The 25,456-nt window shown below is 46.6% G+C and overlaps 1 protein-coding gene across 2 annotated transcripts in view; it reads right to left on the bottom strand.

Annotated features, from left to right (window-relative positions):
- The window catches only part of LOC128109054 (TBC1 domain family member 14), a 178,050-nt gene that overhangs the window by 3,260 nt on the left and 149,334 nt on the right, over window positions 1–25,456 (bottom strand). For both annotated transcript variants that reach the window (XM_052736087.1, XM_052736091.1), the window contains 8 exons: window positions 24,152–24,269; window positions 22,816–22,922; window positions 18,802–18,882; window positions 16,784–16,878; window positions 12,689–12,760; window positions 11,900–12,028; window positions 9,223–9,332; window positions 517–775 (listed from right to left, as the gene is read on the bottom strand). In XM_052736087.1, the coding sequence (XP_052592047.1) occupies window positions 517–775; window positions 9,223–9,332; window positions 11,900–12,028; window positions 12,689–12,760; window positions 16,784–16,878; window positions 18,802–18,882; window positions 22,816–22,922; window positions 24,152–24,269 (971 nt within the window). The remainder of the gene's footprint in view (window positions 1–516; window positions 776–9,222; window positions 9,333–11,899; window positions 12,029–12,688; window positions 12,761–16,783; window positions 16,879–18,801; window positions 18,883–22,815; window positions 22,923–24,151; window positions 24,270–25,456) is intronic.

The raw sequence follows: 25,456 nt of genomic DNA, 5'->3' as shown, positions 1-25,456 counted from the left end.
ACCCACATAAAGCATGCCAGTCAATGGTTTTCCAGATCTTCAAAAATATGTGCAAACCTCACCAAAAGTCAACGTTAAAGCATTTTCATCCCCTCAAGAAGTGCCTCGGGCCGTTGAGACAGCTCAGTGGGTAAAAGTACTTGCCACCAAGCCTGAAGCCCTGTGTGTCATGCTGGGACTCACAGAGTGGAAGGAGAGAACCAATTCCCATGAGCTGTCTGCTGACCTACACTCTCTCATTATGGGACATGCGCCGCCCTCTCTCACGTAGTCATATACACAGGGAAGAGGGGAGCTTTCTGGTGGAGTCCTACAGAGGTGACCTAGAAGTGCTGACACTACAGAATGGGACAGTCTTCCTACACACACTCCTCTAGCTGTCAGAAACCCAGACATGAGCCAAGCCACGTGCCTTCAGCCTGAGCATCATTTTCAAAGACAGCCCGCCCTCTTCTAAAAAGGCTCACTGAGCAGCACACTGCTCCAGTCTCACAGCTCTGCCACATACTCGCTTACCTGTGCCCATTTCTTGTTCCGGCTCTGCATCTGGACTGTGGAGATGGCTGCAAACACCTCATCTGCTGGCAGGTCCTCAGGCAGCCTGGTCAGAAACTGGGCACTGTGGATGAAGTCCATCCTCGTCAGGATATCCTCGAATAGCTTCAGGATGCCCAGAGCTGTTCGGAAGAGAAATTCCTCCCCGTCTCGACAGAATACATCCCAGATGCGGCAGGCCAGGTCCAAGGGCAGGGACTTACTGTACAAGGTGAAGATCCTGGGGAGAGATGGAGCTTTTAGGTTTGGAATGGCATAAGGTATGCACAACACCCTGAGTCCCTGACTTTTACATACTGTGGATGGATGATACTGGCCTGCATTCACTCTGGGCCAATTGACATTTTACACAAAACAGCACTGTCAGCATCAAATGTATTATCAAGCACCACACAGCTTCTGAATCACAGATATTGGATAACTCCTACTTGGAGCAGGTATCTATCAATCACCTACTATGTGCTCCCTGAGACAGGTGACACATACTAGGTCTAGTAAGACAGGCTATATAGCTCAGAGCATGGAGTCAGCTAGGGAATAAGAACAGAAAAGAGAGTACTATTTGTCATTCTTGTAGGGGGGTCAGCAATGAAGCAAGGTGTAAATTTTTCTGTTGTCATTGTTTGGTTTTTGAGACAGAATCTAGTTACACAGCAGACTATGCTGGCTTGGAATTCATGATTCTCCTGTTACAACCTCTGAGTGGTGGGATATAGGCATGGCTTCTCAATGAATCTGACTGTAGATTACTAAAAACGGACCTTATATTTTAATAATGCAAACCATCAGATGAAAGGTATTCTCTTAACTCAGTGGTAAAGTGAGGACCTGAGTGACACACAGCACCCAGGTGCAGTGGCATGCACTTGTAATCTCAGGGCTTGGGTGGCAAAGAGAGGCAGATCCTTGGGGCTCAGTGGGCGGCCTGGCCAGCCTGGCCAGCCTACTTGATAATGCCAGGACACTGAGAAACCCTGACCTTAAAAACAAGTTGAATAGCTTCTGAGGGATGAACCCTAGAGCTGACCTCTGGCCCACACGTGTGTATGCACTCACACACAAATGATAATCACAATCCAAACTACCTAACAACTGTGCTGGAATAACACCTGTGCCCCGGGGTCAAGCACTTCTAATCTGGATTGGGCCTATGTCAACAGGTGGGTCTAGAGCACATGCTCTGGTTGGTATTATAAAGTGAGAAGTCTGGGTATGGTGGTGCACATGTGTAACCCCAGTCCTTGGGAGGCTGAGGCAGGAGAATGGCAAGTTCAGGCCAGCCTGGGTTATAAAGCAGCACTCTGTATAAAAATAACTAAAAATGAGAATGTAGAAACCTAACCTGCACCTCCCACACACAAACACCAGTCCACACATAAGAACCATGTCTCCTATCTCCTTAAAGACTGATAGGGCCAATAAGAACAACAAAAAAGGATTCCCCCACATTTTTTTTTTTTTACCCCAAATCCATGATGTAAACTTGATTCTTTTATTTTTCTCATGTAGCATAAAACTACTGAATTCAGATTTGCATGTAGATCTCCATCAACTCCTTTAGGCAGGTATGAGACAACACTGGAATAGCAAGGTCGTGTCTCCCTGAGGATGGCTATGTACCAATCCCTTCTGATTCTAAATAGCTCAGGTCAGGCATCTTTTTTTTTCTCTCCCTAGATTTATTTTTAATATTTTAGATTATGTGTACATGTGTGAGTATGTGCACATGAGTATAGGTACCTGTGGAAGCCAGAGGCATCAAGTCCCCTTGGAGCTGGAGTTTCAAGTGGTAGTGAACCACCTGATGTGGGAACTGCGAACCAAACTTGGGTCCTCTAGAAGAGTAGTGTGTGCTCTTAACTACTGAGCCCACTGGGCATCTTTAAAAAGGACACAGTAGACCAGATGGCCTCAAGCCTGCCATCCTTCTGTGTCAAGTCTCAGAGTCCTAGGTCATCAATACTTTTTAGAGGCCTACAATATGCTACTTGCTACTCACTGGTGATAAAGGTGCAAAGTGCTGAACAGACGACTCTGGACAAACAACACAGATGGGGTGTAAGAACAGAAAGGGGTTGTCAGGGGGGTACGCACTATGCACACACAGAAGGGTGAATGCATGCAATGCTCTTCTACATCGGGCCATCAGGGCAGAACACATTGCTGAGGAGAGGCAGTTCCATCCACCCTAAAGAGGAAGCAGGCAGCCAGGAGAGGAGCTCAGGATGCTCCCCACACCTGCAGCAGAGTTCATGACAACTACATTATCTGAGGACAGCATGACGATGAATCACGCCAGTTAATGAAGCAAACCAGGCACTGGAAAAAAGGCTGTCCGGGAAGAACCAGGGCACAGAATGAGCAAGGCCTGCTAGACTGTTCTATAGGCTTTGGACCTTATCCCAGAGAACTGGGAGAGTCCGAGGGAGCAGCAGGCTGACAGCTCCTGGCGGGGAGGCAGGCTGGCAGATGACCCAGAGAGCTGCTGTCATGGAGCAGAGAGGGAGCAGGAGAGCTGGCCCAAGTCAGGTATGACCTGGACAGTTGTGGGAAGCAAAAGAGAAACGCACAAGACATCAGGCTACTGGCTGAGCCACCCAAAGGATGAAACTGTCATCTTATACTCTGAGTTTGAGACACACTATGTAGTGAAAGTTGGACATTCAGGTGATTTGACTGTCGGTTCAAAGGGGGGTGCTGTACCAGCAACACAGCTGAGTGAATAGTCTGTGTAGAAAGCACCAAGACAAGAAAAGACAACCAGGATCAGAAGGTGAAGGCTATCAAACTGCTCCCCAGCCTGCACTGCACATACAAGAGTCTACCTGACCTCACTGTTAACAACTATTCTTTGTCCTATAAGGGAGTACAAATGATTGTGGCTTAGAATATTATATTTATGTGCCTTTTAAAGAAAATCTTTGTTTCGTAGCAGATGCCTCCTCATCCAAATCTCAGCCCTGGTGACTTTCTTGGGAGGCTGTTTCTGACCCTCAGGATAGATGAGTCTTCCTGTTGGTTTGTTGTTTTGTTTGGAGGCATTTTGTTTTGTTTTGTTTGGGCTTAAATATGAACACCTATTTCCCCACAATTCAGTATCTTCATGAGATCAAGGTACAAACAGGGATGCCCAGCTTCTTCTGAGACCTTTCCCCCGGCTTCTAGAAGGCCCACTCCTCCCTGTGTTCACACAGTCATAACCGAGTATTCCCTGTCAATGTTCACATTATACCTCACGCATCCCTTTCCTTTCTGTCATCGAGAGCAGCCCCAGTTCTCTCAGAGACAGGACAGTGCTGGCAAGGAGGGGCTCTGTCATTATTAATACTGAGTTACTTCTGTGCCTTTCGTACCTTCACATCTTTAGGGCCCTGTAGACTCCAGTAGGCATCTCAGTAACATGCTTCTAAAAGCCCCTCTGCTCAGGTCAGGGGCCTCCTATAGCTATCCAAGCATGGGTACCCTCTAAAGGTGTGCGGCTGTGACTAACTTCCTCCTGTCCTCTGCTCTTGACTGCAAGTGCCTCTAGGACTCAGATCTTCAGTTCCCAGCAGCCCCTTCATGTTCCCTTCTCCCAGCTCAGATGCTTGGAGGTGGTGCCCCTACTTTTTTCTCTCCCCCTTATTACCAGGAAGCTACAAATGCTTAACTAGATTTCAAACCACACTTAGACTCAAAAGTCATAGAAAAGGAGCTGGGCAGCACCTCCATGGGCCGGTGAGCCACTTGGCTCAGTCACAGGCCAGGGGATGATGCCAGGTTGGCTCTGGCCCTGTAGACCTGGACGGTAGACCTTAAGGCTCCATCCTGTGAAGCCCCTTGGCCTATCCAGACCATTCTGGTGTTCCTACCACTGTGGGAAGACAAAATTTGAGAAGAAATGTTTCTTTGTTCCCTTTCTCAGGCCCCTGCAAATACTGAACAAAATATTAAGCAAGGCACTTTCAGGGCTGAGTCCACCTATTACAAAGCAATGCATGTCTGTGCTGCGGCACCAGTGCCATGGACTTTCAAGACAGCAGTTCCAGAGCTGTGAGCCTCCAGATAATCGCTACTGCTGAGCCTTCACTACTCATAGAAATACTTTTAATCTAGCCATGCCCAGCCCAATCACTTTTCTGAGTTTGCACTGGGTTGGATATGAAAAGAACTGAAGCTCCAGGACACACACCCCCACCCCCACCCCAGGATCCAGTCCTCCTTACAGAGAAATCCTGGGCTACATGTGAGTGGCCCCAGGCTGCAAACAGTGACCCAGGGGCACTCTTGCTCTTCCATGGGGCATGCTTCCCTACTACAATCCCAAGAGGAGGTAGTCTCCCCTCCACTTTGCAGATGACGATACTGAAAACAAGGGCATGGTAGAAACCTGATCACAGCTTAGGGTGGGGGAAATGTCAGCTAACTGTCTTGCCCATAGAGAACCTATGGCTAAAGACTTGGACCTACAGGCCATGGCACCAACTTCTAGCTGTGTCCAACTTTCTCAGCCTGACTGGTTCCTAGAAATGAGCCTTTCACCCACCACTGGGTCAGGAGCACCCTCAGCTGCTATCCTGCTCAGGTTCCCCATGTTTCTAAGAAGGCCAGGAACAGGTAGAACAGGGGTGTGAGTTAAGAACCCATGGGCCTGAGGCAGCCAGCTCCCAGTGTAGACTTGCATGCAGGCAAAGTCAAGGTGGCCACCTAGATTTCAGTTCAAATTCAGGTCCTGAGTCCAGAAACACTCCTGGTCCTAAGAGTAGTCAGAAAAGCACTTTCTGCTGCCTGTAGCCCTATCCTGAGTCAGCAGCATCCTCTCTGGTTCAGCACCTAGGAGGTAACAGTAAGCCCTGTACTCAAACAAGCTGTATGCCGGAGCTTCTGTAGCTTCCTTCTACCATACGCAAGGCCCCAGTTAGCCAGCACACTTCCAGAGGGTGATGGAGGGTTTTCTCTCCCTCTCTCTTTCTCGAACCCTAACTACAATGTGGTACCTACCCTCAAGGTGTCCTGGGGCAGATCCATAGCCTAGAAGGTAAGACCTATGGATAAACTCAGTACAGAAAGCAATGGAAACCTGAATCACTGACAGTCACTTCCTGGAACCTGCCCCACAAGGAGAAACCCCACAGAGTGACAGCTCTTCATCTCAAGACATCATCATATATGGAACACTCTGCTAGGTCTTTTGACTAGCTCAAGATTGTTTCAAAACTTACTCCCATCCCCAAATAACTCTGCCACTGGATACAAGGGAGAAATCTTTTGGGACGTTAAGCTACTTCTCATCAGTTCTCCTATAGTATCTAGATCCTTGATAGTCAAAACACTCAAAACTCCATAGGAAATGAGGACAGCTGACAGGCCATTTCTCTGATCTTCAAGTCCACAGCAGAGAGGCAGACAGCCCACAGCTAAACAAGGGCCCTAGCCAGCTTCCTCCCTTAAGCTCTGTCCTGCAGGGCTAGAAGGGGAGGAGCCTGTGCAGTAGAGCGAGTAGACAAGTGGTTTTAGGCCACTGGCACCTAAAGGGACCCTTGGAAACAGAAATGTCCTTGTCCCACCCAGGACTTGAACCAAGGAGGAGGCCAGGCCTTGAGGATGTAGAAGTGAACTATGAGGCTCTGAGAGGAACTACAAAAAATAGATACTGGCCAGGCAGTGGTGGTGCACACCTTTAACCCCAGCACTCAGGAGGCAGAGCCAGGCGGATTTCTGTGAGTTCGAGGCCAGCCTGGTCTACAGAGTGAGATCCAGGACAGGCACCAAAACTACACAGAAAAACCCTGTCTCGGAAAAACAAACAAACAAACAAACAAATAGATACTTTGAGAGTATAGGTAGTGGTGAAGGAGGGTAGAGAGCAGAGCAGCCAGGTGTCTGCTCACCCTGTGCAACCATCTCTGAGCCATCTCCCATGGAGCCACAACAGGCACATGATCCCTGGGGCTGGACACTTCTCACCTACTCTGTGCACTGTGCAGGGCACATGGGCATGAGTCAAGGCAGGCCCAGTAATTTTGAGTGTAGATGTGGCTTGAGGAGGTGGCAGGACACAAACGGAGCAAGGCTCTGGAGTCACACTAAACAGCACACACCCTAGAGGGTGACCCTGGGTGAGAAAACTTCAGGGACAAAGCAATGAGTATTTTCATGTGCAGCCTCTAGTAACTGGGGCTTCCCCTGACCATCAGCACCCACCAAGAGCCAGGCTTACTGCAGACCGTTAATAAACAGAGTAATGATAATCAGGAGAAGGCACTCTTTGAATGCAGTTCAACTTTAGCACAACACTTCTAGAGCCTTCCTGTGTGCCTAGCCCTGTAATGGGACCGCACACACACAGCAGGCATCCTACTTGGCCCTTACTCCAAAAAGCAACAGCAACATATCAGGAACAAGCCACCCTGCAGGCCTTCAGGGAAGCACAGTACTCAGAAGGCCTCGGGCATCAACCACATCATGGCACAGAGGACTCAGAAGCAAAACTCTATAGAGCTTCCTTTCCTTGAGGATACCGTGGACTCAAAGCCCTGCAGGCTGGGACAGGAACAAACAAAGATGCCCTTCAGGCCATGGCTTACAGGAAACAGCCAGTCATCATCAGACTCCAAGTCAGTGAGAATAGACCACCATCGACAGAACACTCTCCATACTGTCATGGTGGTTCTGCTTCATGGAGCCTCTGTCCCAGTATTCACAAGTCAATGTCCTACTGGATTACCACATAACATGTAGCATTTTATAATCCAAGGTGGAAAAATGATTTGACTAGAATCCAGCCTAGAATCTAAGATTCCTGTGGAAGGTTTCAATAAGACCAGGTAAATGTCTAGGCTTCTGGCTGTGGGGAGGGTCTGCCTCCCAATGACCTCTTGTTTTGGGCTCTAAGTAAGGGAAATCTAAGGGTTCAGGGCTGACATTCAAATATAGATACAAAACTTAGGGTGGCAAGGAGCCATCTGTGCACTCAAATGTTCATGGGGAGGACAAAAATCATCTGTTAAACAAAGGTACCCCTTTAAAAGGATATCCCAAACATTTATATGTAGCAGAAGCAGACAGGACAGCTGAGTATTTCCAATGGTGGCCCATCCAAGCCTGGTGCTTGCATTCTACAACAACATCAGCTCCAGTGACTTCAGCTACAAGTCCAATCACCAAACCCTCATATACACAGTCAGCTGAACCAGTCACCAGGTTAAGACAGAAGCAACACAATGGATATCTGACACTCATTCTCCAGGATGCAGACAGCTCTGCTCTACTGAGTGAGTGATTTGGACTAGGTTTGGACAGTACTTATTTATCTTCTAGAAGACCTCTTGCTTCCTAAAGAAAGTGAGGGAAAACCTAAAACAGCCAGTCTCTGCCCAGAGTGGCTGAGTAGCTCATTTTACCTCTCTGAGTTAGTGTTGCAGTCCACATGGGCCTTCTGGCCAAATGACATCTCTCCCCCGAAAAGTCCCTTCTCCAAGACAGAGTAGTCACCCTGAAATGCCCTAAACAGCCGATTATCATGGTCTCTGCAGGAGCACAATTAGACCTTGTAGACTGTAACATTAGGACATCATGCCTGGCTGGGGCACAGGGATCCTGAGGCACACTCTTCTACCACATGACAACTGTTCCCTGCAGCGCTCAGGTCTCCAGGTCCCTTACCTGACTCTCAACCTGGTTACACTTGAGGGTGATAGCCAAGCTCTCCTCATAACCATAACTACTTCTGTACAAAGATGTATCTGATCTACTGCTCCAGCTCACAATTCTGCAGCCTCCTACTTACATGTCTCAGGAAACTTCTATTTAGATCGCTCATAAAATTTTCATGCTCAAAGTCAAATGGCCCTCTGTGTTTTAGCTATCAGCTGCTGACACTAGCAATCCCTCATTAGCACTACCACCAACACCACAATCCCCTGGCAAGTCCACAACATGTTCCTAGGACATGCCATGACTCCTCTCCCTAATCTCTATCAGCCCTTGTTCTCCTTCATTGAACTCTCACCTGGGAGCTCCTGGCTCCCACGCTGCTTAGAGCTGACTTATACAACAAGCACAGGCTGTCACCATCTCCTGTGGCCCACAGCCTGGCCTCTGAGCTCCAGATGTTCTGGCTTCCCCATCTCCCCACCCTTATCCCAAGCCTTTTATGATGTCCCCCAATGCCACCAGCCCAGCTGCTATGCTCTGGCTTATTCTGAGGCCCCTACATGCTGTTTCCCACACCCCCATCACCCTAGGTTTGGGTCCACCACCTCCTCTCTCCCCTTCTATCTCAGTCTCTCCGACAGGGCAGTGCAGTGACCAAAGCTCTGAAGCCCACATGCTGCTTCCACATTTACTCAAGTAATTTACACAATTACTCCATATTACATCAGTGGACTTCCAGTAAAAGGTCTGGCACAGAATTGCTGCCCAGAGACATCTCATTTAATGGATTGGCAATAGCGCTTTAAAAACCGATAGGCCTAAGGCACTGTCTATTGAGGGGGTCTAGAAGGTCAGTCAAGTCACAAACTGTGACAAAGAGCCTGGAGAATAAACAATAGGCATTCAGTGCAGAGGGGAGCTGGGAAGCAAGACAAGGAAACTCAGCTGAGCCCTCCAAGAAACTGGCAGTGACAACAGGAAAATGGACAAGGGATGAGAAGTGCTCTGGAAAGCAGGAAAGCCAAGTCTTACCAATCGATTAGGTAGATGTCTGCAGTTAAGTTGTTTTTCTTGAAATGCGCAAACAATTTCGGCAAGTTTTCTTCAAAGAATACCTCAAATGCAGCAAAGTAAGTCAACATCTAGGAAGACAATGTTAAATACACTAGTAAACTAATTATCAGCATGAGTTTCCAATCCACACGAGTCAAGAGCTTTGCTCGCTTAGAATCTAATAATTTTTATCCAGGTAACATGGAGATAAGCATAATGCTATTTCTGAGCTTCTCATAGCAGTCTGTTCACATCCTATCATTTCTTCAAGTTACAGGGAAGACACTGAAACCCAGAGCGATTGCTTAACTTGCCACACAGGGGCAAAGTACCGGTACATGGTAGAGCTGGGACTTGAACCATGGTCTCTACAGCTATGAAGGTTGCACAGTTGCATTGTGAGAGGTACCTGGAAAAGCAAGATGCTTGCTGCCCATGCCTAGCACATTCACAATAGGAGAGACAAGACTAGAGTCTGAGGGAAGGGCAACACAGCTCCAGTTTAAACTTGTAGGTCTTCGACCACAGCAAACGAAGACACTACAAGGAGGAGGCAGCAACAGGCCAGGTTCTTACAAGCTTTGTAAGAAAAGAAAGCAAGCAGGGTGAGAGGAGAGGCGGCGTGAAGCAATCGATAGGAAGGAACAAGAGCTCCTGCTGGATGGGAGCAAGCACACCTGGGGGAGGTGAGTCTGCTCTACTGACCGTCCACCAAGTGCAGAGGCAGAACCCAACCCCGACTTCCCTTACTCATTTTCAGGAAGGGACTACACTGTAGATCACAGGGACATGCGGCAATGTCTAGGGACACTTGCGGGAATGGGTGGCATTAGTGTGTAGAGGCCTCCAATGAACAGGAACCCCCACAGCAGTCATCTGGCCCAAAGCTTGCCTGCCAGTGCTGCCCAGAGCAAAGGTCTCAATCAACACTACAAAGCTGCTTCTCCCTTTCCTCACTCCACATTCAAGAAAGAAATCTGGGGTCTTCAAAATTAGCAGAAGTGGGTACCATCTTACTATATATAGAAAGGAAAAATTAAAGCTCAGCTCAGCTTGGTGGCACACAACTATAATCCCGCAGTCAGGAGGCTGAAACAGCACCAGCTGACTGTCAGCAGGCCCCGACAGCTTACGAGTTTAGGGCCAGCTGGGTTATCAGTTAAGACTTTGTTCCAAAACAAAACAAATTTAAACTGACATCCAGGAACTACTTCCTAGGACTCATACATAGACAATATAAAGTCAGTAGTAGCAACAAGCTGTTCAAGGGTGAGACTCTCCCTAAAGACTTCCTTCTCTTCTCGGGAAGTTCTTATCTGCTCATGAACGGATCCTGTAACTGTTCAGTGAAGAAAACTTAGCACAGACGCACTACAGGTCAGGCTTGTGGTGCACCCTGTAATCCCAGCAGTTGGGAGGCTGTGGCAGGGGGACCAGGAGTTTGAGGCCAGCCTGGGCTCCACAGTAAGACCAGGCCTCAAAATATGAAACCAAATAATGACAAAATACAAATATGAAGTGCCTGTCCGTAAGTGCTCCTGCTTTGAGGCCAATTCCTTAGTCCTATACAGAGTGACAGCTGCACTGGGTCTACTACACACTCCTTGCCCAGCAGTGAGTCACTGCTGCACTGGGGGTCTTGGCAGATTCATTTACCACTCCACTTCCCCTAACCCCATTTCAAACCCTTCTCCTATTTACAATTACAAATAATTATATAGCAACAATCTCTATGCATACTGCTTGGTTCACAACCGTGACTTTACTCAGAACCAATTCTTACAAGAACTTTGTATCAAAGCCACTCTGAGCAACAGAAATTGAATACCAAATAATCTTCGTGAAGGACCCTGCTAGCTGACACTCCCCTAATGGCCAGAGTGAGCAGCAGCTTCAGAGCAAAGACTGTTGGGATCCTGAAGACATTTAAAGAAGAAGCACTCCAAGCTGACATATACCATCAGATAGTTGAGGTCTTGATAGACTAGTGGTAATGACCAGGAAATCAAAGCAACACCAACTTAAAAGCTGGTGAGTTTTCTTCCAGTAAGAACCAAGTTCAGGACCCAGAATGGATTCAAACCCCAGCTCTCCCACGTACCAGATACGTCTTGGACAAGCCATTTCCCTCCTTGGTCTGTTCCCACATCTGGACTATGTAGGGGACTCAGCTGTGAAGTATGTGAGGGTCTCTTAAAGACCACCAATGGTAAAGGCCATATACACAGCACATTAAACCACTGCCTTGTTGAAGTAAGGGAGCCTGGTCTGGAGCATGTCTCCTTCCTCATTTCTTCTGTGCTTGCATAGGTTCCACAGAGCAGAGTCCCACCATGACAGTGAGCAGCAGCACACATCAGCCCTTGGGTATTCTACTCAACTAAGGAGGGCACTGATGTTACATCTGCCTAACACAAAGTGCGTATGCTTGCACAGAAGTTACCCTCCACCTCCATGGAAAGGGTACAGTGTTTTACACACTGTCTCTCTAGGGGAGAATGGAAGGTGCAATGGCCTACATGTTTCTACACTTAAGTTCATGTGTTCTTCATTATAAACAGCCCATTATGCATTTCCTGCCTTGAAAAGACAGAATGATTGGGTAGTTCTTGATGCATAAAGACATGGTACTGGGACACACACAGAGCATACTCACAAGGCCATGGTCCACTCGGAAAAATGCCATTTGACAGGGTTTATTCAAAAGATTAGAAAAAGCAATAAAGGCATCTGCAGTATCTAGATTCAAGATCAACACTGCAGCTATAAAGGACATGCCCTGAACCTGAAGAAGGAGAGAAAGGTTATGTTAACTAATGTGGCCACAAAAGTCAGAGCAGCTTTTATTTATTAAGAGAAACCAATACACCTTCCTGATAAAAAGGAAGATACCCATTCACCCCCTAAATAAACCCAGTCAGATCAGACCCACCATCCTCAGAGCCACAGCTCTGCCTATCAGGCACCTGTTCTTTCTTCCCTCTATCCCCTTCCCCCTCTAATGGAAAATCATAAGCCAACCTCACTTTAGGGCTCTGGCATCTGAAATACTGCGTCTGGTATGTGCCATGCTGGGTTGTGGTGCTGTGGTCACCCGTATGAACTCAGCAGGCTTAAGTAAGACCATGCATACATAACACATCTGTTTAGCTACAAGTACAGCAGCATCACACTTTTGAACAATGGTTAATGGTAAAGCCTTTTCTATTTAATTTCAGGGATAAATCACATGCAAAAAATAAACCACACCTAGTTAAAATGTGATGAATGCTACAGAGCAGCCGTGTCAGTCCAATTTCTCCAAGGAAACTGAATCAACTCATTTCTCCCAAGACTTTTTATATTCTTCAAAAGGTCATAATAGCATTCAATATGAGAGCTGGGCAATGTTTTGACTTTCTTTATAGACCATAACATCATAAAAAAACTGGAAAGCATCACTTACATAACCCACATCCGGCCGGTAACAAGTATAAGCGCCCAAAATACTGTGCAACATGTCATGATATGGACCACCCTAAAAGGATTGACATACCAAAATCAACACATGCATAAGTACTGTTAGTCTTAGAATAGCATCTGATACCATTGCTGCTACTGTCACCACTGTCACCCTGCTGATCACACAGGAGGGACATTGCTGAGCACTATGCTAGCAGCTCTAGATGCATTATGCAATTTAATAAATGAGCTAGTAACTTGCTGTTAATGAGAAGTCTGCAATTCTGTCTATGAAAGTACTCTAGATAAGCTAAAGGAGCCAAGCGGTGGTGGCGTATACCTTTAATCTGCACTTGGGAGGCAGAGCCAGGCAGATCTCTGTGAGTTCGAGGCCAGCCTGGTCTACAAAGTGAGATCCAGTACAGGCACCAAAATACTACACAGAGAAACCCTGTCTCGAAAAACAAAACAAAACAAAAAAAAAAAAAAAAAAAAGAAAAGAAAAAGAAAAGCTAAAGGGGTCAGCTGTGATCAGTACCCTCATGAAATGCCCTTCCTTCAGCTCATGTTATAGAGTCATGTTCTATTCCAAGTTCAGGAGTAAGCCAGGTGGCCAAGACTCCTCAAAGCAAGAGACAAGGCTGACTGAGCCTTTTGCCCACAACAAGTATGGTTCTTTCTGCCTCCCTTCTGCCCATCACTCTGTTTCCTCTGCATCCTTCTGAAGAGCAGGGTTTGGAAAACATGCTCTAAGTCTTAGCTCCTAGTACATGCCATTTCATTTCAACCTCTCTCCCAGCTAAGATTTCCATTTGCTCTTGCAACAAAAAGACAAGCCCAGAGCTGTCCCACACTGTTGTTAGTGTGCCAGAGACACTCTGGGTGACTGGCTGGACCTAAGTGAAGTTCCTAACTGCCTACATCTACCACATGCCCTCATAGAACAGGAATGAATATTCTTTCTGGCATATATGACTAGGAAGTCACTCCACAGGTACTGCTGGGTATCTTACAAAGGAATGACATGAACCAGATGATCACATTTTCATTTTTTATTTTGTTGGTTGGTTATAGGGTCTCACTGTATAGCCAAGGATAGCCAAATTCCTGCCTCAGCCTCTCAAGTACAGGAATTACAGGTATATGCCACAACTCCCAGCAGAGATCACTGCATTCTTACCTATTAAAAAAAAAGCTGTATCAAAAAGACATTTTCAAACCACAAAGAGCCAAATAAAGAAAACAGAACAGAGGCAGGGGAAGGCAAAACACAGGGCTGGGAACAATGGTGGCAGATCATGAGCTGACCCGAGGACTAGAGTGAATAAAGAGATTCTATGTAATCTGAGACTGGGAAAGACTATACTGCTCTTTCCTTAAAGGATTTTCCACCTTGTCATTCCATCCACTCGTGTTGGTGCCAGCTCCTTTTCCTGAGTGCCCCGCACTTGTACTGGACTCTCGTGTTCTCTCCCTAGCCTTTGCATTTAATTGCATTTACCATTATCCATTCCCAGGACTAAAAACCACTGACCAAGGAAGTCTCACTTAAAGGAAGCCTTGAGAGAATAACATACCCAGAAGGGACCACAGAGCTTCCACGTCCCTTCTTCAGAGCTCACCCAGGTAAGCACCAAGGGACTGTCCATTTCAACATTTCTGAAGCAGAATTTAGGGACCATGTTTCAGGAGAAGCCCTCTAAGACCCAGTGATGCAAAGCTGGGCCTCAGCCTCTGAAGAGACTTCAGGCTCTTAGGGCTCCATGATTCTGAGGTTTGGCCCACCGCACAGTAGGACCTTCAGGAACATGCTGGGAAGCCTGCCCAGTCATGCTCTGAGTCCCACTTGCATTCTGGTCTCAAATCTCTGGTTTTAACTTCTGCCAGTGAGAAAGGGTACAAAGCTTCTCCCTGGCAGTCAAGAGACCAGGCACCATGAGCTCCCTCTGAAGACTCTCATGTCCCCACTTCTGGGCAGCCAAAAGTGAAAAGTCTTTAGTCTTTGGTGAATCCCACTGTCATTTAGTTTCAAATACAGTCAAAGATAATTAATAGTCAGTTAGCACTGATGGCTTCCCTCTGTGAGTCAAGTACTGTGAATAAGGCTCTAAGGCTGCAGAGATCATCCCTAGTCACAGATGAACAGATTACAGGGCAGAGAGATTAAATATTTTACGTGAGGCCAAACTACTAGCAAGAAGGCAACTGATCAGAATCAAACCCAAATCTGTGAGACCAAAGTTAACCCCCTTCATAAAGCAGCACTGCCTAAGCCCCTTCAGAGCTAGAGTCACAGGAGCCCCCACTGAGGTGGAGAGGCCTAAGTGTCCAGGAAGTAGAAGGCCTCAGAGGAGATGACCAGGCAGTGGGCAACAAGGTATGGTGTGGGCTGAGGCCTACAAAAGTGTGTGGGAAGAGAAAGGCACTCCTTCAGAAAGAGAAAGGGCCATTCTGAAGATGCTGCCCAGCTAAGTCCACACATGCCACCAAGCCTGGGCAGTACTCCCAGGGTTTATGGGCTAGACACTGGACCAAACTACTGGACAGCTTTATAGACTTTTCCCTTGCTTTGACTGAAAGAGTCCTAAAGCTCAAATGCAAGCATTTCCAGCTGAATTAAGATCCTCCACACCTAGACATTGGGACCCTGCTTTGTGGAATCACTGAGACAGCAACAACCCCGTCACTAGAACCCAAAGACTCCTCTTGGCCCTCTATCCGCAAGCACCCACAGTACTCAGACAGGTGCTGCCCTCGAAGCTGGCTAGTCCCTGATGCCTGGCCAAGTCATGCTTGCTGCCTGATTCTCAGCCACAAACCAGAGTCTTAGAACTCTGCCCTCAACACACTCTGCTCTAGCTTAGAAGAGGTCCTTACCAATTCTGCATCCACCAATTCTGCATCCTCTAAAGAGGTTGCAGGGACAACTGTCCCTACACTCATTCTTGCACAGGAACAGGGTCCCAACACTTCTGTCACAGTTGTGCCTCCACCTGGCACATGCTCTCTGCCAGACTACATCAATTACACCTAGTGCATGCACAGACAAGACTGCTCTCTTCTTCCTGTATGCGACCGCTGATTCTCCACACTCCAGAAGAGGACAGTGCCTCTCCTGTGCTGTCAGACGGTCCAGCCCAACCACATTGCTCCCAAGCCCACCTAAACTCAATGCTCTGGGCCTATTCATTCTGCAGCCACTTAAACAACTCATTCCAGTTTGTTACACCACCTTTCCCCAGTAAGCCATGGTGTGTAAGGCAGGGTAACAAACTGGGAACCATGGTGCATGACTTGAGATTCCAATACTGATCAGCAGGCAAGGAGGTGAAAGGAAGGAGGTAGGGCAGCCAGGAGAGGTGAGGGAGCTGCTGTGGTGATCTACAATGCCTAGGCTCTCAGATAAAGCAGTGAGCACTGAGAAGGGAAAGGTGCAGAAATACGGAAGAGAGCTAGTGATACTATTAGCTTGCAGGAGGGAGGGCCCAAAGGAAACCTCTGGGTATACCTCTCTTGGCTCAAAGAACACAAGGCCTTGAGAGAAGACTCTAAGATCTGCTGCCAGCCATCTCTGCATGTGCCCAAACGACTGAGGGGAGGCCTCTCTTGCTCCCAACATCCAAAGACAAGAGTCCATTCCCTATACCTCCTGGCTCATCATCTCAGAAATCCCAAGACCCCTGTTCAGCCAACCATTCTGGCTACACCACTATGAGGCACTCCTTCCTGGCCCTACTTTCAGCAGGTCCCTGAAATCATGGAGGCTCCTACCAAGAGGACACAGTTACCTGCAGTCCTAAAAACAGAAGAGCATGAGGAACATTGTAACAACACAACCACCCATAAGCCCTCTGCACCACCTCCTACTGAGGCTCTGGCATGTACACTTTACAAAAACAACCAATCACCTTTAAAACAGAAATATGATCAATAAGAACCAGTTACTCTCATTTTAAATATCTAAATGCACTGTCAGTGACACCCACCTAATTCCCCACCAAAACCCTAGGTAACCTTTCCAATAGGACTACAAATACATGCAGCTTGATATTCATAAAACTTAAACGGAGAACACTTGTGACAAATCCCCACCACTTACTTGCTGGAAAATGCAGAGATTAGGAAACGTTCTGGAAATGTCCAGTTTAATAAGCTCCAGACTGGCCTCTCTGTCTGCTGCTGAAAACCCAGCATCTGTCAAAAAAGCAAAAGCCGTTGCACACCTCAGCACAGACAGGGGTCATGACAAGGTTCTGAAGCTTTGTAACGTGAGCTAGAGAAAGCTCTTCACAAGTACACAAGCAGACGCCTCGTCTACACGTGAAGAGTGTGTCCACCTTCATGAAAAGTGCATGGCAAGTGTAGTGTCTCACTTTAGGGATCAAAATGTCTCACGGCACCAGCCAGAACATCAGATTATTTTCTAGAGTCTAAAAACCAAAATCTCGTTTGAGATTACTTGTCATCAACAGCAATCAGGAAAATAAGTACAAGTTGGGAAATACACACAATGAACCCAGGCATGGGAAATCATAACAAAGATGATTGTTCTACCTAAAGAATCTCTGGTGAGAATTTGTTATGTGTTGTCTCAAAAAATTAGAAGTAGCTGGGCAGTGGTGGCACACGCCTTTAATTCCAGCATTCAAGAGTCAGAGCCAGGAGCATCTCTGTGAGTTCCAGGCCAGCCTGGTCTACAGAGCGAGATCCAGGACAGGCACCAAAACTACACAGAGAAACCCTGACTTGGGGGAAAAAAAGTTAGAAGAAAAACTAAATATGATCCAGCAATCCCACTCCTGGATGTGCAGCTAAAGGAAATGAGAACGGTATCTCATCTCCATGACTCATCAACCTACACGGCTGTCTGCAGGTAAACAGACGAAGAAAAGGTAGCAGATACGGACAACAGATGAGCTGAGGGACACTGCGCTAAGCAAAAAACCAACCACAGAAAGACAAGAACTGTGCAATATCATTTGTGGATTCAATCTAAAAATGTTGACTCCAAGAAACAGAAATCATCATTGGGCAGTGGTGGAGTGTTGGTGCACACCTTTAATCCCAGCACTCGAGAGGCAGAGCCAGGCAGATCTCTGTGAGTTCGAGGCCAGCCTAGTCTACAGAGCAGGATTCAGGACAGGCAGAGAAACCCTGTCTCAAAAAAACAAAAACAAAAACAAAAACAAAAAAAAAAAAAGGAGGAAAGAAAGAAGCAGAAATCAGAATGGGTTTACCAGAGGTAGGGGAGGGTAGGGCAGGAAGGAACCAGGGAGATACTGGTCAAAAGATACAAAATTTCAGATTAGAGAAAATCCCTACAAAATAGTAGCTATAGCTAATTATACATTGTATCCTTGAAACAGGCCGTGAACAGAGGAAAATTGTTATCCCCATTAAAAAAACCCAAACTAGACTAGGGACATAGATCAGTAACAAAAAGATGGCCTAGCATTTGTAAGCCCTGAGCTCCATACCCAGTGCTGAGATAGAGGAGGGGGAGCAATCTATGTGAGGTAATGTGTATTACCTAGCATAAATGACCTAGATTTATACTTAGATCCTAACTGTTGAAACCCCTAAAGTCTAAAATCCTGAAAACATAATTCTGAATTTTTTAAAACTTATTTAAAGGCACTTACTTACATTTTTATCGTAATATTATAAATGCTTCAAAACGTGCATGATAGGCACACAAAATCTTGTCAATTTAAATAAAAATAAAAATAGGAACAGCTTATGTTCAAATATTCATAAGTAATGTTTTCTGTATTTTTAAATTCCAACACCATATAAGACAGCATGAAAAGCACACTGCCCACCCACAGAGGCATCATTCTTGTGTGCAATGGGTCTTTCCTCTAACCTCACAGATACACACTGCTGCAGCCTCTAGAAGCTAACACTCAATGAACCAGGCTCGTGGGCAACTGTAATTAGAAGCAACTGGTTGTGTGTGAGCAGGAGACACAAACCCTCTCAGGAACTGCGGGGTTCTAGTTCTTCTAAAAGTTGTTTCCTTTCCATTTTTGTTTTCTAATAGTCCCTTTGCCATAAAGCCACACTGGAGCTGGTGAGTACCGCTGCTGTGACTGCTCGGTGAGGGAGGAGCTGTACCTTCGTTCTCCACTTCTGAGCCTCCAGTGCTGAGGGACCGCCACCGTTCCTTGGCCCGAGCAAGACAGATGTCAAAGAGCTCTGAAAGAAAGGCTCTGGTGAGTCTTACTTGTACATGTTCCCTCACCAACAGCAGAGAACACACAACTACCTCCTTTACCAAGGCAAGGAGGCACTCTTTCCACAACTCCTCCCAGCTTGGCCTGAAAGCACCCTGCCTAAAGAGAGCCCTTTACAAAGCAGACTGCGAACACTGCCACAGTGCCTGGTGCCTTCCACTACTCCACAGCTACCTGTTCTCATCTTGCTGACTTTCTGTGACTGGCCTACTGCCTCCTGGACGGTCAAAGTCTCTTGCTCACCTCTGTATCCAGACCAAATGCCCTGGGACTGAAGAGATCAATCAGTCTCTCATCTATGGACTAAGGGATGGATGCAAAGAGCCTGACTGATTTCTAATGGGTTTGAGTCATAATCTCCAAAGACAATCCCAAATGCTTTAATGTTAAATGTTGAAATCCTGAAAGTCTAAAATCCTAAAAACAGAATTCTAAAAGAAAAAAAGTAAACACATTTACTTACATCAAGAGGGGGATTTGAGAAACATAAGAACAACAGACCACTTCATGTGCTGCTTTGTACAACAAAACAGGCATCGCAGTGTGACTTGTAAGCATCACAGTGGATGAAAGGCACTATATACCTAAATCACAAACAGATGGCCTACATACACAGAAATATGCCGAAAAGCAAAATATATGAACAGCTATCACTATGGTTCATAACTGTGCACCAAGGTTCCTAACTAGCCACGTGAAACACTGGGTCAGACAACCTAAATCTTTGATCAAAACTAAGACAGGTTACCATTGCACATATAGTCACCCAAAGAGCCCAGACTTCAAAGAATGTTCTACAAATGCAGATGTCCAATCTGCACACACACACAATCAACACCATAGTAATGCACATTCACATAGTCAAATCTGAAAGAAATGCACAAAATGAACTGGGGCAATCTAAAGTTTATATACAACTTCTACTTGGAATATTGAAAGTAGTATGAAGATAAAGCACAGAACACAGGGGCTAGAGAGATGGCTCAGCAGTTAAGAGCACTGATTGATCTTCTAGCGGACCTGGGTTCAATTCTCAGCACCCACACTGTGGCTCACAACCATCTGTAAGTCCAGTTCCAGGAGATCTAACACCCTCTTCTGGCTTCTGCAGGCACTGCACACATGTGGCACACAGACATACATGCAAGCAAAACACCCATACCCATAAAATAAAAAACAATACAGTCTTAACACACACACACACACACACATGCACATATGCGTACACACATACACACATAACAAACTGCAAAAAATGCTGACAATTTGGGGGGTGCTTAAAAACAAAACAGAGTAAAGGACATTTTATACAGGAAACCATTTTACAGGGGTAGAATATGGGCAGCTCCATGGAGGTAGCCCACAAAAGCTGACACAATTCACTATGTTGCTCTTTCCTTTAGGCCATGGCTCTCCTTGGAGACACATCTATGTTCACTTTCTAAATTCTTCTAGGATTCACCATACACAGACACGACTGTTCCTTGCGACACTTGCTGCCTGGCCTCCTGCACCATACTTCCTGCATCCATTCCACCTGCATTGAACAAACTACAGAAGCAGAAGCTGCAGAAGCAGTACCAATGAACAGCCTGGAACACTGTTGCCAGCTTCTGGAAAGAAGTATCCCATATAATTATTTTCAACTAGTAAGTAACTGCTGACATCTTCAGGCAAATGCTGCTTGAGTTCCTGAAAAGCTACTGAATGTCATTAGCTTGGAGAAACACCACTGCAGACACATGGGTTTTTTTTTGTTGTTGTTGTTGTTTTTTAAATCCGGGCATTTTCTGACCCTGCTGCTTTGCATGAGCAATCCTTCCAGAGACTCTGGCCTTCTCATGTAGCCTTTTCTCCATGGGGATTGTTTTTGAATTCAGTTTCAAGGATTTCAATATTCAGAATTTTAACTTTCAGTACTATGACTTCTGGGATTAAGATGAGCACCATCTTCAAATAAGGACATGAGGAGCTTGCTGCCCATATGGCACAGGATTCCTCATCTTGCTGCTACAAGAGTGGGGGGTAGGAACTGGTACCCCTGAACAGGCAGAGCTCTCAAAGAACAAGGATTCTTGCTGTCAGAGAACTGTCAGAAGTCTCCAAATCTCTTCCACATCCAGATACAGGGCACAGAGGCCCCCAAGACCCGCCTGATGTTAAATAAGACATGGCATAGTGAACAGCAGCTGGTGCTTGGCACCAACAGACCAAGATCACTGTCTCAGATTGGCTGGGAGAAACAGCAAGATGAGTTCAGAAGCAAGTTCATAAAGTACTTTCATTCACTCAACAAATACTTCATGGGGTCCTGATACATTCGGAAGATTAGGCTGGGCACAAAGGACAGAGTAGACAGCAGTGCAGTAAGGTCACTACAGTGGGGACACTGGACAAGATGCAGCATTCACTGCAGACAGACATAAGCTATATGACAGGGTGAGCTGGTACCAAGGCACAGGTAGGTGGGCAAGAGGTATACACGATTAGGTAGCTGCTTAGCCCCATCTGTCATCATCTAGTCCATCACAGGTCTTAAGGAAATTAAACCCAAGCATCAGTGAGAGCCAAAAATTAAATACGCAAGCACTACATGTTGCATCCAATTAGACACACAGGAACTGTTGGTGGAGTTTAGCAGACTCTCAAGCACACAGATCTTTGCATGCTCAGCAACTTCTCACCTCTTCTTCTGAGAGGCTAAGAGATACTTCAAGTCACATATTACACATCTCACACAAAGATCTTACAGAGAAATTCTGGCAGGGACAGATTTAGCCAGAAAAGGAGTTTGGAGAAGAAGGTTCCCTGCCCTGCCATCCTCCTTGAAGGAAACTCGTCACCACCTGACTGACAGCTCTGCTTTTCAAGGTGAAGACACTGCCTGGAACAAAGCGAACAGTCCCGGGAGAAGCCACACTGTCAAGATGAGCACAGGAACCTAACTAGAGGGGTAAGGCAGAAGCAATCTGCCTTCAACTTAAGAGTCTCTACCAGAGTAAAAGCAGCGTGACTTCAATGTACAGGCAGGCATGGGACCGTAAGAGGAAGAAGAAAGGCCTGCCCGCCAGACAGCTTGTTTTCAACAGGAGGAAATGGAACTCCCCTGTATTAAGGCTTCATGTTCGATCTGTGTGCTTCTAGAACTCTGACATCCAGAGCCCAACTGGGCACTATACATGAATAAGTAAATTGAGGCTGGTGTGGCAGAGCACACAAAAGCTGAGCACTTAAGAGACTTGGAGATCTGCTTCGTTTTAGAGACAGGGTCTTACCCTGTAGCCCAGACCGTCCTAGATCTCCCAACAACCCGTTGGCCTCAGCCTCTCAAGTTCAGGTGTGTACCACCATGCCCACTTGCTTTTCCTCAAAGTTGTAATACTAGAGACTGAATCCAGGACTTTGCACATGCTAGTCAACCACTCTAGTATGGAGCTAAGTACTTGAAAAACATGATAAACAGCTTAAAAACTTCAAGCAAGGGTCTTCCTCCCTCCCTCACATGCTAGCTTGATGCCCTAATGATACTGGGCTGAAAAAACAAACAAACCAACCAACCACCAAAGGGTACCCTAAGTCCCTAACGACCTCCACTCTCCTGTCTGACTCTGAGACGAGATCCTACCTACCCAACCCCACTGAGACTTGGAGCCCTGTGTCTGCTGTCCTTTTCTTTAGGAAACCTGCTCTGACCTCTCTGGAAACTGGAGCAGCCAGCATTGAACCCACTACCAGACACCCTCTCAGAAAAGACAGATTTACCTGGCCTTTCCACTACAGCTTCACGGCAGTGGTTACCATCCTCCCTAACATGGCAGAAGTGACAGAAGGGAGTCCCAGAACACCAAGATGGACCTAGGGGGTCCTGGGAACCTAGGATCATGCAGCCACTCACCGTGGGTGATGTTCAACTCGTTGCCAATGGCCAAGCTCCATACTTTGCCTCTCACACTCGGAGGGATTCCCTGCCACCACAAGTCTCGAACCTTCTTAGAGCACCACCTGAACAGAATGGAAGCAGGAGTTTCTGAGTTTACTCTGAGAAAGACGAGATGAGAAAGGCTCATGGGACACAAGCCTCACCCCCTTGGCCCTTCCCTGGGGAGCTCATCCTCCTGGCTCTACTGAAATCCAGATAACCCTTCCACTGCTGTGACAGGCACTGGGAAGGAAACACCACAGACCAAAGAGCCAAGAAACATTCCAGAACCAGGTTGCGAGTGACTGGTAGAAGCCTGCACACTTGAAGGACCGAAAGGGCTTTCTGAGCAGAAAACACAGACAGAGGAGACAGAGTGGCCTCCTACAGGACTGTAAAGAGCTGTGCACAGGTGAAGAGTGCAGGGCATGGGGGAGGCGTGCTGGGCACAGGGAGGCATGGCGGTAGCTCTCTTCTACACAAGTGTAGTGGGAAGGAGGCTCCAAGGGGCCTCACAGGGCAGCCCAGGGACAGGTGACAGCCACACACTACTGTAGACAGGATGCTAACCGGCAACATCTGAACAGCACAGTCATTCAAGTCAGCTGGCCACAATGACCCTGCCTGTGCTGGCCACATAGGAATAAAATGAAATGTACAGCAGATCCTCCGAAGTGAGGATGCCACAGCTGCTGGATGCTGTGGGGTGCCACTCTGTACTGACACTGAAGGATGACATCAAAGACAAGTGGTTTCCACCCTGAGAAAGAGACAGATGCTCAAGCAGACTGTGCCAGGAGACTCAAAGGAGTCTTCTATGGGGGTGGAGCTGTGGGGGGAGATATCTTCCCTGGGAAGATTGAGCTAGAGAAAAAAACAGGATTTAGAAGGTTCAGGACACTGTAGACAGGGAAAGGGCAGGCAAAGTTTCAGAGGTTATAGATTAGCAATTCCTATTGGTATAGTCCCAGGGAACAGTCTGCAGAGGCAGGGCAGCCCCTCTCACATAGAAAGCTGTCCACTATGGTACACAGTTCAAATTTCATATACAGACTCACAAAAAGTTACCAAAATTTTAAGTATGGAGTGACACAGGCATAAGCTTTACAAACACGGCTCAGTCTCTCAAAAGATAAACTGGAAGAAGGTGTCACCATGTCCAGCAGGAACAACAGGACTGCACCATGGCAAAAAATAATTTTATCAAAGGCTCCACAAGGTGTTCATTCAACTACAGCTGCCGCCGCCTACAGACTCAAGAAAGGAGTGGCCACACGCGGCAGCAACAGCAGCAGGAGGAGACAGTGCTTACATGGTTTCCCAGTTAGGCAAGATCTCATTATTCCAGGTGAGGACGGCATTTCCGATGCTTTCTTCAACCTTGCACCTTTCCTCCAGCTGCTTCTTCCGCCTCTGGGCTTCTTTAAGCTCTATAAATCATAATTAAAACAAAGAAGAAAACACTGAGCAGCCAGTACCTACCATGTTCAAGTTCTGTGATTCTTCAAAAAGGAATCACGTTGCAAAAACAGAAAAATAACAGTGAAGCAGGAGTTGGAGATGTGGGGGGTCAGTGGTTAAGTGTTTGCTGCAAAAGCATGAGGCTGGGATTCTGATCTCTACACCGATATAAAAGCTGGGTATGGTCCTCTGCCTGCCTGTAACCCCAGCACTGAGGAAAGCAGAGACAGGAGGATTGCTGGGGCTTGCTGGCTGCCAGTCTAGCCAAAAACACACAAGCTTCAAGTTCAGCAAGAGATCTTGCCTCAAAGAGTAAGACAGTGATTAGTCACCTGATGCCCTTTCTAACCAGTAGCACGTGTGTGTGTGTGTGTGTGTGTGTGTGTGTGTGTGTGTGTGTGTGTGTGTGTGTGTGTGGGTAGATAGCACATGTCTATTCTTGACACTCACTTCACATCCTATGGGTTTATTTTTTGAACTCAGGGTCTTGATATGTAGCCCAGGTTGGCCCCAAACCCATCACTTTCCTCCTCTTCTTCCAGAGAGCTGAGATTGCAGGTAAATGCTACCATAGCCTGCTCCCCATGGACTATACACCACTATACTGTCCATCCTTCAGTAAAAGCATTGAGTATAATTTACTCTTCTAGAAAAGTATACTATCCAAATATAATTCAATGAATACAAAACATACAAGCCTATGAAACCATCCAATCAAAGCAACGGAATGTATCACAAGAACACTCACGCTCCCCACTCTTTCTGAATGTGACCCCTAAGCTAACTCCTAACAGCTTGTGCAGTACTCTTTTTTTTTTAATTATTATTTTTTTATTTTATGTGTATGGGTGTTTTGCCTACATGTATACATGTGTATTATGTACATGCCTGGTACCCTCAGAGGTCTAAAGAAGGCATTAAACCCTGGAACTGAAATTACAGATGGCTGTGAGTTACCATACTGTGCTGGGAACCGACCTTGGGTCCTCCACAAGGGCAACAAGTACTCTCAGCCACTGAGCCGTGGCTCCAGCCCCTTGTACTTTACTCCTGACTTACCAGCAGCACTTCTGAGGAAGACCATGCACACAATTTCCTTAGTTTACTCAATGGTAACTTCTACATCATGGGTTCTCCAGCCTCTGACTCTGCTAGT

The sequence above is a fragment of the Peromyscus californicus genome, unplaced genomic scaffold (assembly GCF_007827085.1).
Source record: "Peromyscus californicus insignis strain IS unplaced genomic scaffold, ASM782708v3 Scaffold_13__1_contigs__length_99412109, whole genome shotgun sequence".
NCBI lineage: Eukaryota > Metazoa > Chordata > Mammalia > Rodentia > Cricetidae > Peromyscus > Peromyscus californicus.
The sequence above is the reverse complement of the archived record's forward strand: the minus strand, read 5'-3'. Positions and strand labels throughout refer to the sequence as shown.